We start from the raw sequence: 19,039 nt of genomic DNA, 5'->3' as shown, positions 1-19,039 counted from the left end.
AAAACACAAGTCCTGCAGGTTTATAATGCAATTATCACGACTTCTAGGTAAAAAGAATATGGAAATACCGGAAAGGTTGCGATCAGCTCTTTTATGAAACAGTTCAGTGAAGAAGAAAATAATTTAAAATGCAAAGTTGAAAATAGAAAGAGTTGGTGGGAGATTTAATTAAAACTGGACATGAAAACACATCTTTTATGTTTGAAACACCTGGCAAAGAAAAAGTGCTTTTTTGAGCGCAAATGGAAAGGTAAGGCCTTTATTTTTAGAAATTATTTAATATGTTATTTGTTAACCAGTCCTTTCAAACTTATATCTTTCCTTTTATTTCTTACAAGTAGTAGTAGGCTATAAGTAGTAGCCTTACCGTTTTTAAAAAGCAACTTAAAACATTTCTATTTAGGAAAGCTTTTAGTTTGTTTTGATAGATCTAATGTTTATTGCCTTTGAATATTTTAATTTTAATTAGTATAGAACTTCAACTTATGTAAAGCGCTTCAGAATATTGTTTAAAGTTTGAGCGCTATATAAATTCCATATCATTATCATTATCATTATTATTTTTTATATAAAGTAATACATGTTTGATAATTTTTTCAAGATAAAACAATCATTTTTCACTTGCTTGGGCTCGACTCCTCCACTAGGATCACGTGTAAGCCAATAATCTCCAGAGCAACTATCAAATTAAAAGTAAGATCTAATTCAGCGCATGCTCCGAGAGAATGGTGGCCCATAGCCTTGGGATTTGTTGGATGAAATTTCAAAGTAGTAAAGTAGAAAAAGTGACTTTGCATAAAATTCCCTTAGCAGATGTGGGGCCATCATTCCATCACTCAAGCCTCCAAGATGTGATTCAAATTTCTCACTTTTGGCTTCTGTGCTCTTGTACAGTAAATCATTTGGTTAGGACCATTTCCTCCGAGAGGATCATGGGTAGGCCTATGGTTTTCAATGTGACCATCAAAATAATAGTTAGTGCTGTTATAAAGAGTTTATTCGTGCAAAGCAGCGGCCCATAGCTATTGTTTTGATCCGATGAAAACCTTGATGGGACCAACTCGTGACTTGGGCCAGTCACGTGTTTGATGATCGAACAGTTGATATCACCTTCCCGCCAAAAACCAGGCTGCCAGGTCCTGGATGAGAAACCAGCCAGTTGTTGATGTTGCTCTTGATGAGGACCTGTCTGCCGAGTTGTTTCCAGAGTGATGGCATTTGAACCATCATTTAAATGAGCGTAGTTAGTAAAGGAATAGCTCCATACGAGTGTCCAGCCCCCTCCATAAGTATTCGTGTCACAGTAAGCCTTGAAAGTGTTGACCTGGGATCCATTATGGGGGTCGATCCATTAAACACACGTAGCGGGATATTGTTTGAGGAGAGTCTGGCACGAGGTTACGGCTGAATGCCGGTTAGGACCTGGGAGCGGAGAAGCGTTTTGTTCTATAATGATAAAGATAAGTACTAAACCAACAACTTTATAGTCGAAAGGTCAAAAAGGACTTTGGAAGAGGATTAAAAAAATGAATGAAGGGGGTAAGTTTCTAGAGAAACTGCGGTGCTGCGTCGGAGGGAGAGTATAACAGGGTAATTTGGCACTATCAACTGAGTTGATAACTAGCGTAAATTGGCCACTGTAAAGACTTTAAAAGCTGACGTTTCGATGCCCAAGGGTTCTCAACTTCGTTAAAGAATATTTGACTCTGAGAAAATGCAAAATCTTGGTCGAGCTCACCTTTTCCACATGGATCACTGACAGGCCAGTCATACTCTGTAAGATTATTGGAATTATAATAACAGCTGTGGATAAAGAATATCGGTCCAAAGCCTAATCCACTGCCAAAAAATGAAGGTGCTGATGTCTCTTTGCACGTGTTAGTCACGTATTTAATGATCATACAGTTGATGTCACCATCCTGCCAATTTACCACGCTGCCATTTCCCGGATCAGACACCAGCCAGTTGTTTATGTTGCTCTTGATGAGGATCTGTCTGCCGAGTTTTTTCCAGAGTGAGAAGTTCACGGCGTTGTAGTCTGTTTCATTTGATGAAGGAGTTGAGGAGACAGGAACATGCACATACTTATAAAACCAAACAGGCCAGTTTGTTCTCGGAGTGATCGCATTTGAACGATCACGAAAGAGGCTGTAATTAGTAAAGGAATAACTCAATACTAGAGTCCAACCCCCAACACTGCTGAATGCTGGGTTAATCCACGGGGTGCTGGCGTGTTCTTTCCTATGATCAAACAATATGGTTATCAACCTCTTCTTTAAGTTACAGGCACATAAACCTAAAAAAAGTTGTTTTTGTAACTGCTGTTGTGCTAAATGTGACATTTAGAGACAGAATAGGTATTTTTTGAAAACACATTCTACCGAGCACGCCAAAAGGTGTGGCAGTATCATTCATTTGAGGAGTTGGTGACTTAAAAATGACGAAATTCAGTGTGAACCACCATAAACTGAGCTTTATGTGAGGACAAATTTGCTGTAAAAAAGATCACATACCTTGTGGACTAGAGACTCCTTGAAAGGCAACCTATTAAGTGAGCCAAAAACAGGCAGCCTTTCGCGTGAGTAAGAAACTTTCACTCATATTCATAGTTTGCAAGCTACACTTAAATTTGTACATTTATTTGAAAAGAAGTAGGTATTCATTTCGATTGAAAAAACCAACAAAAAGAAGTCTTGTCTCTGATCACTTTTTCAAAATGTTTGCCCTGATTACCTTATCTTCATCAACTTAAGATTTGAGTTTTCTGTTTGATGATTGTAAAAGCTGAGGGAAGGGGTTTTTTTGTCTTAAAGATATTCATTTTTAAACTTAAATTTTATCACCTTTCCTTTTCTGCCGTTCTCTCGTCTAATGTTTTAGTCAATAGTTGGAAAATTGTCCAAGGGTCATTTTAAGTGATCTGATTCAGAGTAGACGGGCACAACATGAAAAGAGAAGGTCAATATAGAGTCAGCCTTTTCACTTTGAAGAGCATTTTCATCATCAAGAAAAACGCACCACACTATGGTCTTAACATGGAATACAAGTTGTTTTTATTAGCATTTCGAAAGTAATTAGCCTGAAAGACAAACTAAGTTTCCACGCAGAATACCATTTTCAAACTTCGTTATATGTTTTTATTATTAATTAATGCTCATTACTCAACCCGTTACTCATTACTCATTACTCCTGACCTTTCCATGGAAATAAGAAAAAAAACCGTGGCGACAATTACTTAATGGGGTAATTGATCCAGGCTTCCTTAAGTGAATCTTATTTATTCATTTTATTCTAAAAATTGCTCTAGCTGATTGCACTATCTGGTTTAGTGGTTGGTACGAGTTTTGTAAACATTAGCAGCAAAAGTAGTCATTATTAAAGACATTGAGAGCTTAAATTTTGTAGTACAACAAAAAAGAAGAAACTAGCACCTAATCAAGTCAAAGTTTCGCGAAGTGATTTGAATTATCGAAAGTTCCATGAAAAAGTAAAATTCTGAAAGATAATCCCCCGACCTCACATGATGAGCGTAACTGGTGTCTTGCTTGCTGTCAACTTACGAGAGTGAACCAAGCTTGAACCTTCAACCTCCAAAATCTGATCCAAAATTTTCGCTTCTGATGACGTTTTCTCAGTAATTACGATAGAAGAATTTAGAGTTCTATCAGTTTAATACCCTCAAAGTCCTCCAGATGATTCTCGTCACACGTTTTCAAGGTAATGTAATGATTTTGTGCAGATAAGTTAACCAACTCTAGAAGATACGTGTGTAAAGGTTTGTTATTGTCTGTCTTTGCTACTCGGCTCGAATATAAATGTTACCGTGTGGATCAAGAACATTTTTCTTTTGGTTGGGCCCATTTCTTCCGCAAGGATCATGGGTAGGCCAATATTTGCCCGTGTAACCATTAAAATAATAAAAGTTGCTCTCCCAGCGCCCACTCGAATGGAACATTGGTCCATGGTCGACATTTGGTGAAAACTTGGAAGGCGCCGAAGCTGATTCTCCAGGGTCAGCCACGTATTTTGTGATAGTACAGTTGACGTCACCTTTCTGCCAATCAACCAGGCTGCCAGTTACCGGTTGACACAACAGCCAGTTGTTTATGTTGCTCTTGATGAGGAACTGTCTACCGAGTTTTTTCCAGAGTGAGAAGTTCATGGCATTGTAGTCTGTTTCATTTAATGGAGAAATTGTAGAGATAGGAACATTCACTTTATTTTTGGCCGGCCAATTTGGCCTAGGAGTGATTGCATTTGAATCATCGTTAAAATGAGTGTAGTTAGTAAAGGAATAGCTCCATACTAATGTCCAGCCTCCTGCATTTGTATCCATGTCACAGTAAGCTTTGAAAGCGTTGGCCTGGGAGCCACCATCAGGATCGATCCAATAAACACCAGTGGACGTAGCGGGAGACTGTTTGAGGAGAGTCTGGCATGAGGTTACTGCTGAGTGCTGGTTAGAACCAGGGGGTGGAGAAGTGTTTTGCTCTATAGCTATAAAGTTGAAAATTGAAAGTGAGTCTAGTAAAGTATCTTTTGTATGTGCTAAAGCCTTGTAAGGGAAAATAGAGCTGGCGACCTAAATTCAGTTGCGAGCATCAAACAAGAACCAATATTATGTTACTGAGCAATTTAAAAGGATATAGACTTAAACACCGGTCCAACGTTTCCTGACATGCGTTCTAACTTGGATTTTTCTTTCCTCTTTTTTTTGTTAAATTCCGCTGAGCTGTCTCAGACAATTAGGATTCAAACTCAATCACTTCCTTACTATTAACCTTGTAAATAAATGATCAAATTGGTGAACGTACGACCACTAGGACATTCGAAACCATTCTAAGTAGCTGTGTAAGTGTCCCAATTTTTTGTGTTTTATTTTAATGAAAATAGAAGCTGAGAAAAAAGTGTTCAGTACAAAAACAAACTAAAATTGGCAGCAATAGGATAATGGAAGACAATGGATAATGGAAGAAGGGTAGAAGATGGATGACACCAAAACGTGGTAGAAATGAAGAACTTGAAAATTATAAAAGATCCAAGTTTATCTTGGTGCATCGAGATTTATCCAATAGCTGTGGGCAGTAATTTACATTAGCGCTCGGGTTACTGATCTTAATAATACTGAATTCCTAACTCTCACCTCGGGGCGAATCGGTTCTTTCTGGAAGGTCGACCTAAATTGGAGTTAAACAAGACATTTATATTTAGTTTCCGTGCTTCGTGTCATGTGCATGTATACGAAACGGTTGAAGGCTCACCGGGCGACTGTGGTCTTATTTCAATTTTTGTTGGCTTCTGCTTATAACTGAACGATTCATAAAGTTTGAAATTATGATCTTGATGTTAAGACGAACTTCTGTGGGTCTTGTCGTCTTAACTTTTCTAATAAGGTCTCATCTCAATTCATTCACGTCCCTCCACTGATGTCCTCTCATGTTTCAGCTTTTTTCCTGCTAAAGCGCAAATTACCTTAAGCGCCCGATCAAGTCTCTTACGTAGATCTGATGAGCTAAATCAAAAAGTTTGCGGAGTTTTTGTTTCGTGAAATGATCGTAGAAATTATCTTTATCGCTGTCAAAAATTCTCCTTCGTACTGCAGCTAGGAAAGAAAACTATCGCCATTCCGCACTAGCCAAAAAGTTGTTTATTTTGACAAATTTTCAATCATCATACACATTTTACAAGCGCCGGTTGGGCGTGAAACCTATGGCAAACTATGCTGGCTGGTCTTATGAATAGATCGGCCGCTGACGGAATTTGACAGCTTTAAATTTTTAATACGGATGCAACAGACGAAACAAAACTTTGTCATGACAAAATTTGTCCTTTTATTTTAACCGGGCAATTCTAGTTTTGTCTGCCCGTGCGGGAAGGCCCTTACACTTGTTCGTGATAAGGTGTACAGTATCGGAAGGTGTCACCAAAAAACATGGTATGTCATCAATGCCAAATACCTTTGTTAGATAGAAAGAGCCATCTCGCTGTAAAAGCCGCCCAGTTGCTGAATTTGTTTGCATTTCGCCGCGAAGAAGGTAACAAAGTCCTGGGTTTTCCAGAAAGTTTGCACTTCTGCACGAAGCTTGTCTCGCACACAAAACCGAACAGGAAAGCAAAGAATCAGTTTTTCCAGACCAAAAGAGGCTTTTGTCTCTGTAGCTGAAAAAAGTGTTTTCTTTGATTTGAAAGAAAACGCCATTTTCGGCTCCTTCAGTTGTCTTTGCCGCCGAGAACAAGACGACTGCAAATAGGTACTCGACTTGCGGAAACATATGTCGAGAGAATCTTGGGACAAACTTATGATTAGTAAATGTATGGAAAATATAAGTTACCTGCCTATAGACAAAATAGTCTGCCAAGACAGAAAGGAAGAGAAATTTTAACTCACCCTTTGATTTTAATCGAAAACACCGTGCGACACGCTCAAACCTTTGTGAATAAGTTTGCACCGTTAGTACCAACTGTAAATTTATTGATTCCGTGATCTCCGTCTGAATTCTATTTTTCTATTTAAGTATAATTAATAGCTTTGATCTTTTGTTTTCTTAGCGTTACGTTTCCAATTACCCCACAACTCTGTTTTTACATTTAAATGAAAACACAAGTCTTGCAGGTTTATAATGCAATTATCACGGCTTCTAGGTAAACAGAATATGGAATTACCGGAAAGATTGCGATAAGCTCTTTAATGAAACTGTTCGGTGAAGAAGAAAATAATTTAAAATGCAAAGTTAAAAATAGAAAGAATTGGTGGGAGATAAAATTAAAGCTGGACATGAAAACACATCTTTTTTTGTTTGAAACACCTGGCAAGGAAAAATTACTTTTTTTAGTGCAAATGGAAAGGTAAGGCCTGTATTTGTAGAGATTATTTAATATGCTATTTGTTAACCAGTCCTTTCAAGCTGATATTTTTCCTTTTATTTCTTACATTTTTCACATAAAGTAATACATGTTTGATCATTTTTTCAAGATCGAACAATCATTTTCACTTGGTTGGGCTCGACTCTTCCACTAAGATTACGTGTAAGCTAATGATCTCCAGAGCAACTGTCAAATTAATAGCAAGACCTACTTCAGCGCATGCTCCAAGAGAATAGCGGTTCATAGCCTTGGGATTTGTTGGGTGAAATTTTAAAGTATCACTCCAGCGTCCAAGATGTGATTCAGATTTCTCACCTTTGGCTTCTATGCTCTTGTACAGTAAAGTAGTCAAAAGAACAACCTGAAATATCAAAATGATACCCTTTTGCTGATAAATTCGTTCATTTTCACAACCTTTCTGGTGGATATGGTATTGATATTGTTAGGAGAAGTTAATTACTTCTGGAAGTTATTTGAGAAGAAATTTGTCAGAGTTTGTCTTTCCTACTAGACTCGAATGAAAATGTTACCATGTGGATTTGCAGCATTTTTCTTTTGGTCTTTTGGGCAGGCTTATGGTTTTCAGTGTGATTATCAAAATAATATTTATTTAATATTTATTAGTCGTGCAAAGCAGCGGCCCATAGCCATTGTTTTGATTCGGTGAAAACTTGGATGGGACCAACTCATGACTTGGGTCAGTCACGTGTTTGATGATCGATCAGTTGATGTCACCTTCCCGCCAAAACCAAGCTGCCAGGTCCTGGATGACACACCAGCCAGTTGTTTATGTAATTTGGTACTATCAACTGAGTTGATAACTGGCGTAAATTGGCCACAGTAAAGACTTTAAGAGCTGACGTTTCGATGACGAAGGGTTCTGGACTTCGTTAAAGAATTATTTGACTCTGAGAAAGTGCAAAATCTTTCGTGAGTTTATTCAGAGATTTCGTTCACCACTGACGGGAAAAGTTACATATCGGTGAACAATTAATGTCCATCAACTAACGGATGAAAATGTTCCCATGAGGCTCAGCGACGCCGTTCAACTGGTTGAACTCACCTTTTCCACATGGATCATGGACAGGCCAGTCATTCTCTGTGAGAGTATCGAAATGATAATAACGACTGTGTATAAAGAATGTCGGTCCAAAAAATGAAGGTGCTGGTGTCTCTTTGCACGTGTTAGTCACGTATTTCATGATCATACAGTTAATGTCACCATCCTGCCAATCTACCAAGCTGCCATTTCCCGGATCACACACCAGCCAATTGTTTATGTTGCTCTTGATGAGGATCTGTCTGCCAAGTTTTTTCCAGAGTGAGAAGTTCACGGCGTTGTAGTCTGTTTCATTTAATGAAGGAGTTGTGGAGACAGGAACATGCATTTAACTATCAAACCAAACAGGCCAGTTTGCTCTTGGAGTGATCGCATTTCAATGATCACGAAAGTGACTGTAATTAGTCAAGGAATAACTAAGTACTAAAGTCTAACCCCACCACTGCGTCTCCATGTCACAATAAGCCTTTAAAGCGTTGGACTGAGTTTGAGATTTCTATTTAGTGACTGTAAAATCTGAGGGTAGGGTTTTTTTTTCTTAAAGATATTCATTTTTAAATTCAATTTTATCACCTTTTCTTTTCTGCCGTTCTCTCGTCTCATTTTTTTAGTCAATAGTTGGAAAATTGTCCAAGGGTCATTTAAAGTAGTCTGATTCAGAGTAGACGGGCACAACATGAAAAGAGAAGTATTTTTTGAGGCAACCGAAACTTGAAAATGTATTTTTACAAATGAAAAATAATCATAATTACAAAACGGAATCGATAAAAAATATTTTTACTATTAAGTAATGCTTGTTATTAAACCCCTTATTTTGCGCCTTTCCATGCAAACATATAGAAAAACCTGTGACGTCAATTATGTAGTGTGGTGATTGATCCAGGCTTCCTTAAGTGAATCTTATTTATTCATTTCATTCTAAAAATTGCTCTAGCTGATTGCAACTATCTAGTTTAGTAGCTGGCACCAGTTTTGTGAACAGTATCGGTAAAAGCAGTCATTGTTAAAAACATCAAGAACTTAAAATTTGTTATACAAAAACAAAGAAGAAAAAACATACAAAAACAAATTTAAAAAAAATTTACGAAGTCTACTGAATAGTGACTAGCGCCTCATTAAGTCAAAGTTTGCGAAGTGATTTTTTTCTTTAAAACTCTATTGGAAAGCAAAATTCTGAAAGATAATCCCTCGACTTCACATGATGAGTGTAACTGGTGCTTTGCTTGTTCTCATCTTACGAGACTTAACCAAACTTGAACCTTCAGTCTCCAAAATCTGATCCTAAATTTTCCCTTCGGATTCTGGTGGGGTTTTTCTTAGTAAATACTATAGAATAATTTAGAGCTCTATCAGTTTAAGACCCTCTAGGTCCTCCAGATGATTGTTGTCACATTTTTTCTAGGTAATGCAATGATTTTGTGTAGATAAGTTAACCAGCTCTGGAAGATACGTGTGTAAAGGTTTGTCCTTGTCTGTCTTTCCTACTTGGCTCGAATGAAAATGTTACCATGTGGATCAAGAACATTTTTCTTTTGGTTGGGCTTATGTCTTCCCAGAGGATCATGGGTAGGCCAACCTTTGCCCGTGTAACTATTAAAATAATAAAAGGTGCTATTCCAGCGCCCACTCGAATAGAACATTGGTCCATAGTTGGTGTTTGGTAAAAACTTGGAAGGCGCCGAAGCTGATTCGCTAGGGTCAGCCACGTATTTGGTGATTGTACACTTGACGTCACCTTTCTGCCAATCAACCAGGCTGCCATCTCCCGGATGACACACCAGCCAGTTGTTTATGTTGCTCTTGATGAGGAACTGTCTACCAAGCTGTTTCCAGAGTGAGAAGTTCATGGCGTTGTAGTCTGTTTCATTTAATGGAGAAATAGTGGAGATAGGAACATTCACCCCATTCTTAACCAGCCAATTTGGTGTTGGAGTGATCGCATTTGAATCATCTTTAAAGTGACTGTAGTTAGTAAAGGAATAGCTCCATACTAATGTCCAGCCCCCTCCATCAGTATCCATGTCACAGTAAGCTTTGAAAGCGTTGGCCCGGGATCCACCATCAGGATCGATCCAATAAACACCCGTGGACGTAACGGGAGATTGTTTGAGGAGAGTCTGGCACGAGGTTACGGCTGAGTGCTGGTTAGAACCAGGGGTTGAAGAAGTGTTTTGGTCTACAATCATGAAATTGAAAATTAGAAAAATAATTTCATCATTGAAAGCGAGTCTAGTAAATTATCCTCTATTGGAGCTGGCGACCTAAATTTTGTTACGATCATCAAACAAAGAACCAATATTATGTTACTGACCAGTTTAAAACGATATTAACTTTAACACCGGGCCAACGTTTCTTGACATGCGCTCTAACTTGGTTTTTTTTTCCTTCTTTTTTCACAATTCCGTTCAGCTGTCTCAGATAAACTCAATCATTTCTGCACTATTAGCCATGTAGATAAATGATTTTTTCGGTCAACATACGACCACGAGGACATTCGAAACCATTCTACTTAGCTATATTTCTTTGTGTCTTATTTTAATGACAATCGAAAATTAGGTAAAAGTATTCAGAAACCTAAAATTGGCAGCAATAGGCCAGGAAGGATAATTGAAGAGGGGCAGAGGATGGATGACACATAAACGTGGTAGAAATGAAGAACTTGAAAATTCAAGTTTATCTTGGTGCATCAATATTTATCCATTACATATATGTAATAATTTTCATAAGCGTAACTTTCACCTTGGGGAGAGCCAGTCAGGTCGACCTGAATTGGAGTTAAACAAGACATTCAGTTAGTACCCGTACTTCGCGTCATGCGCATGTATATGAAATTGTTGAAGGCTCTTTAGGCAACTGTGGTCTTACTTGCTGGTGGCTTCTGCTTATAAACGAACGTTTCATATGCTTTTGAATTATGATGTTGATGTTAAGAGGAGTTTCTATGGGTCGTGTCGTCTTAACTTTTTTAATAAGGTCTCATCTCAATCCATTCACGTCACTCCACAAATACCCTCTCGTGTTTCAGCTTTTTTCCTGCTAAAGCGCAAATTACTTTAAACGCCCGATCGAGTCTCTTACGTAGATTTGATGAGCTGACAGAATAAAAAAAAAATTGCAGAGTTTTTGTTTCATGAAATGATCCTGACAGTTATCTTAATCGCTGTCAAAAATTCTCCCTCGTACTGCAGCTAGAAAAGAGAATTAGGACCATTCCGCACTAATGAAAAAGTTGTTTATTTTGACAATTTCTATAATCATAAAAATTTTACAAGTGCGAATCGGAGGTGAAATCCTTGGAGAAACTATGCTGGCTGGTCTTATAAATAGATCGGGCGTTGACGGAATTTGACGGCTTCAACATTTTTAATGCGGATGCAACAGACGAAACAAGAATTTGTCACGACAAAATTTGTCCTTTTATTTTAACGGGACAGTTCTAGTTTTGTCTGCTAGTGCGGGAAGGCCCTTAAGCTTGCTCGTGATAAGGTGTACATTATCGGAAGGTGTCACCAAAAAACATGGCATTTCATCAATGCCAAATACCTTTGTTAGATAGAAAGAGCCATCTCGCTGTAGAAGCCGCCCAGCTGCTGAACTTGTTTGCATTTCGCTGCGAAGAAGGTAACAAAGTCCTGGGTTTTCCAGAAAGTTTGCACTTCTGCACGAAGCTTGTCTCGCACACAAAACCGAACAGGAAAGCAAATAATTAGTTTTTCCAGACCAAAATAGGTTTTCTTCTCTGTAGCTAAAAAACGTGTTTTCCTTGATTTGAAAGAAAACGCCATTTTCGGCTCCTTCAGTTGTCTTTGCCGCCAAGAACAAGACGACTGCAAATAGGTACTCGACTTGCAGAAACATCTGTCGAGAGAATCTCAAGAGAAACTTATAATTGGTAAATATAAGGATCATATAAATTACCTGCCTATAGGCAAAATGGTCAGACAAGACAGAAAGAGAGAGAAGTTTGAACCCACCCTTTGATTTTATGGGAAAACACCGCGCGGCAAACGCAAACCTTTGTGAATAAGTTTGCACCGTTAGAACCAATTGTAAATTAATTGATTCCGTGATCTTCGTCTGAAAGTCTATTTTCCTAATTTTGTGTAATAATACAGCTTGGACCTTTTGTTTTCTTGGCGATACGTTTCCAATTACTCCATGACTCTATTTTGACATTTAAATGAAAAACACAAGTCCCAGAGGTTTATAATGCAATTATTACGACTTCTAGGCAAACAGAATATGGAAATACCGGAAAGGTTGCAATAAGCTCTTTTATGTAACAGTTCAGTGAAGAAAACAAATTAAAATGCAAACTTAAAAATAAAAAGAATTGGTGGGAGATAAAATTAAAACTGGACATGAAAACACGTCCTTTTTGTTTGAAACACCTTGAGTGCAAATGAAAAAGTAAGGCCTGTATTTGTAGAGATGATTTAATATGTTATTTGTTACCAGTCCTTTCAAACTTATATTTTCCCTTTTATTTATTAAATTTATTACATATAGTAATACATGTTCGATAATTTTGTCAAGTTCGGACAATCATCAGTTCACTTGGTTGGGCTCGACTCTTCCATAAGGATCACGTGTAAGCCAATAATCTCCAGAGCAACTATCAAATTAAAAGTAAGACCTGCTTACTTTTTCCGTGATCTTCGTTTGAAACTGCGTTTTTCTATTTGAGTAGAGCAAGGCAGCTTTGACGTTTTGTTTTTTCAACAGTACGTTTTAAATTAATCCGAAATTCTGTTTAACATTTTAACAAAGAAAGCACAAGTCTTGCAGGTTTATAATGCAATTATCATGACTACTAGGTAAACAGAATATGAAAATACCGGAAAGGCTGCAGTAAGCAGTCGAGATACCAAAAATTTAATCATTTGCAAAGTCAAAGAAATATTGATATATAAATAAATATGGGGGTAGAGTCTACCTTGGCATAAAGTGCTCAATGCTGTGGCAGCAGAGCTGGGTATATATAAGTGAAAGAATCAAAGAGGACGCATCGATTCTCTGTTACTCTGAGTTTCGCACCTAAGCGCTCGTCAGACAGAACTTTATTCAATGAAGAACATACCTACTTATATACAAATTAGATGAGTAGTTAATTAATTCACTAGTGTGATGATCTGATCTTCGTGTGAAATAAAGATTCGAGAGAGCTATTGTTGGCGGCTTGTGAAATTTGCTAAGTAAAACTTATTCTCGTGGCGGCACTTAGAAATGAGTTCTGTTCTTTTGTTTAATAAAGACGGTTTCTTAGCTCTAACTAAATAAAGTTTTTTCTGTGAGGCACAAGTGGCACCGTTTGCTTTTGTTGCTGTAGGCCGGGTCGGTCGCTAAAATACTCCAGTTTATTGTGAAATTGGTGTTGCTGTCTTTGAGTGTCCAGATATGCTTTGATAGTTCCGTGCTGTTTGAATAGTTTCTGTTCCGAAAAGAAAGTTTGTGTTGCGTGTAACGTTGTTTAAAAGTTCCTTCAGTAAGTCCAATGTAATTCTTTCCGGTTGTGTCATTTTCTGTTGTTACGTTGGCGTTGTAAACGACGCTTGGAGTGAGGCAGTTGTCTTTCAGAGGGCAGTCGTTTTTTTTCCTGCATTTGTTTTCCGTGGAGGGTGTCTTGCTTGTTTCGAGGATTTTTCTGTTGTGCTTCTTAATTATGGTTTGTAGGTTGTGTGTGCAGCTATAACTAACTTTCATGTTGTTTTTGTTGAAAATTTTGCTGTACCGGCGGTTTTTCGGAAAATGTTTACTGACGAGGTTCAGGTATGTTCTTCATACTCTTCCTGACTCTTCCCTGACGGGAGAAGTTACACATCGGTGACCAATAAATGTTAATTAACTAACGGATGAAAATGTTCCCATGAGGCTCGGCGACGCCATTCAACTGGTTGGGCGCGTGTTGTCCACATGGATCATGGACAGGCCAGTCATACTCCGTGAGAGCATCGAAATAATAATAAAGGCCGTACGCGTGGATAAAGAACATTGGTCCAGAGCCTAATCCACTGCCAAAAAATGAAGGTGCTGGTGTATCTTTGCACGTGTTGGTCACGTGTTTAATGATCGTGCAGTTGATGTCACCGTACTGCCAATCCACTAAGCTGCCATTTCCCGGATGACACATTAGCCAGTTGTTTATGTTGCTCTTGATGAGGATCTGTCTGCCGAGTTTTTTCCAGAGTGAGAAGTTCACAGCGTTGTAGTCTGTTTCATTTAATGGAGGAGTTGTGGAGACAGGAACATGCACATACCTATCAAGCCAAACATCCCAGTTTGGTCTTGGTGAGATCGCATTTGAACCATCATTAAAGTGACTGTAATTAGTGAAGGAATAACTCCATACTAGAGTCCAACCTCCACCACTGGTCTCCATGTCACAATAAACCTTGAAAGCGTTGGACTGAGACACACCATCAGGATCAATCCAATAAATACCCGTGGAGGGAGGGGGAGATTGGTCGAGGAGAGTCTTGCATGATGGGACTGCTGAATGCTGGGTTAAGCCACGGGGTGCAGGCATGGTCTTTCTTATGATCAAAGAATATGGTTACCGACCTCTGCTTTAAGTTACAGGCACATAAACCTAAAAAAAAGTTGTTTTTGTATGGCTGTTGTGTTAAATATGACATTTAAGACGGAATAGGTATTTTTTGAAAACACATTCTACCGAGCACGCCAAAAGGTGTGGCAGTATCATTCATTTGAGGAGTTGGTGACTTAAAAATGACGAAATTCAGTGTGAGCCACCATGAACTGAGCTTTGTGCGAGGACAAATTTGCTGTAAAAAAAATCACATACCTTGTGGACTAGAGACTCCTTGAAAGGCAACTTATTAAGTGAGCCAAAAACAGGCAGCCTTTCGCGTGAGTAAGAAACTTTCACTCATATTCATAGTTTGCAAGCTACACTTAAATTTGTACATTAATTTGAAAAAAAGTAGGTATTCACTTTCGATTAAAAAGACGAGCAAAAAGAAGTCTTGTCTCTGATCACTTTTTCAAAATGTTTGCCCTGATTACCTGATCTTCATCAACTTAAGATTTGAGTTTTCTGTTTAATGACTGTAAAAGCTGAGGGAAGGGGTTTTTTGTCTTAAAGATATTCATTTTTAAACTTCAATTTTATCACCTTTTCTTTTCTGTCGTTCTCTCGTCTTATGTTTTAGCCAATAGTTAGAAAATTGTCGCAGAGTCATTTTAAGTGATCTGATTCAGAGTAGACGGGCACAACATGAAAAGAGAAGTATTTCTTGAGGCAACCGAAACTTGAAAATGTATTGATACAAATGTAAAATATACATAATTACAAAACGGACTCGATAAAACATGCCGACTCCCATCTTTTAAGGATCTTTTATTGATCAGGTTACAGTGGCTGTGTGACATCACGGACATGAGAACAATTTTATTTCCTACTTAATGAAAAGGACAGTGAAAACTAAATTGAAACATGAACAAGTTGTATAAAAAATTGCCATTGCATAAAACTACCCAAAACATCCGGCCCTCACTCCACTCCTTTGTAATCGCACGGAGAAAAGAAAGAAATGGTAACACAACTCACATTAATCTGTAAAATCTACAAAATTCCAGAAATACCTTTTCTTTATAGAAAGAACCATCCCGTTTTACAAATCTTTCCATCTTCCTTGCCTGTTGCCCTTCGTCAAAAAGCGAATGGGTGGTTTTGTTCGCCAAGAAATTTGCTTCTTTACAAGCAGCTTCTCTCCTACACATTCGAGCACAGGTCAATATAGAGTCAGCCTTTTCACTTTGAAGAGCATTTTCATCATCAAGAAAAACGCACCACACTATGGTCTTAACATGGAATACAAGTTGTTTTTATTAGCATTTCGAAAGTAATTAGCCTGAAAGACAAACTAAGTTTCCACGCAGAATACCATTTTCAAACTTCGTTATATGTTTTTATTATTAATTAATGCTCATTACTCAACCCGTTACTCATTACTCATTACTCCTGGCCTTTCCATGGAAATAAGAAAAAAAACCGTGGCGACAATTACTTAATGGGGTAATTGATCCAGGCTTCCTTAAGTGAATCTTATTTATTCATTTTATTCTAAAAATTGCTCTAGCTGATTGCAACTATCTGGTTTAGTGGTTGGTACGAGTTTTGTAAACATTAGCAGTAAAAGTAGTCATTATTAAAGACATTGAGAGCTTAAATTTTGTAGTACAACAAAAAAGAAGAAACTAGCACCTAATTAAGTCAAAGTTTCGCGAGGTGATTTGAATTATCGAAAGTTCCATGAAAAAGTAAAATTCTGAAAGATAATCCCCCGACCTCACATGATGAGCGTAACTGGTGTCTTTCTTGCTGTCAACTTACGAGAGTGAACCAAGCTTGAACCTTCAACCTCCAAAATCTGATCCAAAATTTTCGCTTCTGATGACGTTTTCTCAGTAATTACGATAGAAGAATTTAGAGTTCTATCAGTTTAATGCCCTCAAGGTCCTCCAGATGATTCTCGTCACACTTTTTCTAGGTAATGTAATGATTTTGTGCAGATAAGTTAACCAGCTCTAGAAGATACGTGCGTAAAGATTTCTCATTGTCTGTCTTTACTACTCGGCTCGAATATAAATGTTACCTTGTGGATCAAGAACATTTTTCTTTTGGTTTGGCCTATTTTTTCCACTAGGATCATGGGTAGGCCAATATTTGCCCGTGTAACTATTGAAATAATAAAAGGAGCTGTTCCAGCGCCCACTCGAATGGAACATTGGTCCATGGTCGATATTTGGTGAAAACTTGGAAGGCGCCGAAGCTGATTCTCCAGGGTCAGCCACGTATTTTGTGATAGTACAGTTGACGTCACCTTTCTGCCAATCAACCAGGCTGCCAGTTACCGGTTGACACAACAGCCAGTTGTTTATGTTGCTCTTGATGAGGAACTGTCTACCGAGTTTTTTCCAGAGTGAGAAGTTCATGGCGTTGTAGTCTATTTCATTTAATGGAGAAATTGTAGAGATCGGAACATTCACTTCATTTTTGGCCGGCCAATTTGGCCTAGGAGTGATTGCATTTGAATCATCGTTAAAATGAGTGTAGTTAGTAAAGGAATAGCTCCATACTAATGTCCAGCCCCCTGCATTTGTATCCATGTCACAGTAAGCTTTGAAAGCGTTGGCCTGGGAGCCACCATCAGGATCGATCCAATAAACACCCGTGGACGTAGCGGGAGACTGTTTGAGGAGAGTCTGGCATGAGGTTATTGCTGAGTGCTGGTTAGAACCAGGGGGTGGAGAAGTGTTTTGCTCTATAGTCATAAAGTAGAAAATGAAAGTGAGTCTACTGAAGTATCCTCTATGTGTACTAAAGCCCTGTAAGGGAAAATAGAGCTGGCGACCTAAATGTAGTTACGAGCATCAAACAAGACTGAACCAATTTTATGTTACTGAGCAATTTAAAAGGATCTAAACTTAAACACCGGCCCAACGTTTCCTGACATGCGTTCTAACTTGGATTTATCTTTCCTTTTTTTTTTACAATTCCGTTGAGCTGTCTCAGACAATTAGGATTCAGACTCAATCATTTCCTCACTATCAACCTTGTAAATAAATGATTTTATTTGTGAACGTACAACCACTAAGACATTCGAAACCATTCTACGTAGCTGTATAAATCTCCTGATTTTTTGGTGTTTTATTTTAATGACAATCGAAATTAAGGAAAAAGTATTCAATGCAAAAAAAAATTAAAATTGGTGGCAATAGGCCAGGAAGAATAATGGAAGAGAGGTAGAAGATGGAAGACACCAAAACGTGGTAGAAATAAAGAAATTGAAAATTATAAAAGTTCAAGTTTGTCTTCATGCATCTAGATTTATCCAATAGCTATGGCTGGTAATTTACATTAGCGCTCGGGTTACTGATCTTAATAATACTGAATTCATAATTCTCACCTTGAGGTAAATCGGTTCTTTCTGGAAGGTTGATCTGAATTGGAGTTAAACAAGAAATTTATAGTTAGTATCCGCACCTCGTGTTATGCGCATATGTACGAAATTGTTGAAGACTCACCGGGCGACTGTGGTCTTATTTCAGTTGTTGGTGGCTTCTGCTTATAATTGAACGTTTCATAAAGTTTTAAATTATGGTCTTGATGTTAAGACAAGCTTCTGTGGGTCTTGTCGTCTTAACCTTTCCTATAAGGTCTCATCTCAATTCATTCACGTTCCTCCACAAATGTCCTCTCATGTTTCAGCTTTTCTCCTGCTAAAGTGCAAATTACTTTAAACGCCCGATCAAGTCTCTTACGTAGATCTCATAAGCTTAATCAAAACGTTTGCGGAGTTTTTGTTTCGTGAAATGATCGTAGCAGTTATCTTTATCGCTTTCAAAAACGTTGTTTATTTTGACAAATTTTCAATCATCATAAACATTTTACAAGTTCGGATTGGAGTGAAATCCTTAGCAAACTATGCTGGCTAGTCTTATGAATAGATCGGGCGTTGACGGAATTTGACGGCTTTTATATTTTTAATGCGGATGCAACAGACGAAACAAAAATTTGTCCTTTCATTTTAACCGGGAAATTCTAGTTTTGTCTACTTGTGCGGAAGGCCCTTAAACTTGTTCGTGATAAGGTGTACTTTATCGGAAGGTGTCACCAAAAAACATGGTATGTCATCAATGCCAAATACCTTTGTCAGATAGAAAGAGCCATCTCGCTGTAAAAGTCGCCCAGTGGCTGAACTTGTTTGCATTTCGCCGCCAAGAAGGTAACAAAGTCCTGTGTGTTCCAGAAAGTTTGCACTTCCGCACGAAGCTTGTCTCGCACACAAAACCGAACAGGAAAGCAAATAATCAGTTTTTCCAGACCAAAAGAGGTTTTCTTCTCTGTAGCTGAAAAAAGTGTTTTCTTTGATTTGAAAGAAAACGCCATTTTCGGCTCCTTCAGTTGTCTTTGCCGCCGAGAACAAGACGACTGCAAACAGGTACTCGACTTGCAGGAACATCTGTGGAGAATCTTTGGACAAACTTATGATTAGTAAATGTATGGAACATATAAATTACTTGCCTATAGACAAAATAGTCTGACAAGACAGAAAAGGAGAGAAATTTTAACCCACCCATTGATTTTAA

General features: G+C 38.1%; 3 protein-coding genes across 3 annotated transcripts; all 3 read right to left on the bottom strand.

The window, feature by feature from the left end:
- Nucleotides 1-3,796: 3,796 nt before the first annotated feature.
- On the bottom strand, nt 3,797-6,272 carry LOC131777957 (uncharacterized). The gene is made up of 3 exons (XM_059094332.2): nt 5,958-6,272; nt 5,144-5,177; nt 3,797-4,491 (listed from the first exon to the last, which is right to left on the bottom strand). The coding sequence occupies exons 1-3, from the start codon at nt 6,270-6,272 to the stop codon at nt 3,797-3,799; spliced, it is 1,044 nt and encodes a 347-aa protein (XP_058950315.2).
- Nucleotides 6,273-8,806: 2,534 nt separating this feature from the next.
- On the bottom strand, nt 8,807-11,782 carry LOC136277047 (uncharacterized). Its single transcript, XM_066158670.1, has 2 exons — nt 11,443-11,782; nt 8,807-10,100 (listed from the first exon to the last, which is right to left on the bottom strand). Exons 1-2 carry the CDS (start codon nt 11,780-11,782, stop codon nt 9,406-9,408), a joined length of 1,035 nt encoding a protein of 344 aa, XP_066014767.1. The 3' UTR covers nt 8,807-9,405.
- A 4,734-nt stretch (nt 11,783-16,516) lies between these two features.
- Nucleotides 16,517-19,039, bottom strand: LOC136277065 (uncharacterized). The gene is made up of 4 exons (XM_066158711.1): nt 19,027-19,039; nt 18,598-18,923; nt 17,857-17,890; nt 16,517-17,211 (listed from the first exon to the last, which is right to left on the bottom strand). The coding sequence occupies exons 1-4, from the start codon at nt 19,028-19,030 to the stop codon at nt 16,517-16,519; spliced, it is 1,059 nt and encodes a 352-aa protein (XP_066014808.1). The 5' UTR covers nt 19,031-19,039.

This window comes from Pocillopora verrucosa, chromosome 11 (genome assembly GCF_036669915.1).
Source record: "Pocillopora verrucosa isolate sample1 chromosome 11, ASM3666991v2, whole genome shotgun sequence".
Lineage (NCBI taxonomy): Eukaryota > Metazoa > Cnidaria > Anthozoa > Scleractinia > Pocilloporidae > Pocillopora > Pocillopora verrucosa.
The sequence above is the reverse complement of the archived record's forward strand: the minus strand, read 5'-3'. Positions and strand labels throughout refer to the sequence as shown.

What these genes read in the sequence shown, in the direction of transcription:
- LOC136277065 (XM_066158711.1), bottom strand. An exon ending in GCTCTTTCTATCTGACAAAG is followed by an intron (nt 17,891 to 18,597) that starts GTATTTGGCATT and finishes ACTCCAATTCAG; the next exon opens with ATCAACCTTCCAGAAAGAAC. An exon ending in AAGAACCGATTTACCTCAAG is followed by an intron (nt 17,212 to 17,856) that starts GTGAGAATTATG and finishes TTATGACTATAG; the next exon opens with AGCAAAACACTTCTCCACCC.
- LOC131777957 (XM_059094332.2), bottom strand. Translation starts at nt 6,272, where the DNA reads ATGTTTCCGCAAGTCGAGTACCTATTTGCAGTCGTCTTGTTCTCGGCG. An exon ending in GCTCTTTCTATCTAACAAAG is followed by an intron (nt 5,178 to 5,957) that starts GTATTTGGCATT and finishes ACTCCAATTTAG; the next exon opens with GTCGACCTTCCAGAAAGAAC. An exon ending in AAGAACCGATTCGCCCCGAG is followed by an intron (nt 4,492 to 5,143) that starts GTGAGAGTTAGG and finishes TTATAGCTATAG; the next exon opens with AGCAAAACACTTCTCCACCC.
- LOC136277047 (XM_066158670.1), bottom strand. Translation starts at nt 11,782, where the DNA reads ATGTTTCTGCAAGTCGAGTACCTATTTGCAGTCGTCTTGTTCTTGGCG. An exon ending in TGGCATTGATGAAATGCCAT is followed by an intron (nt 10,101 to 11,442) that starts GTTTTTTGGTGA and finishes TCATGATTGTAG; the next exon opens with ACCAAAACACTTCTTCAACC.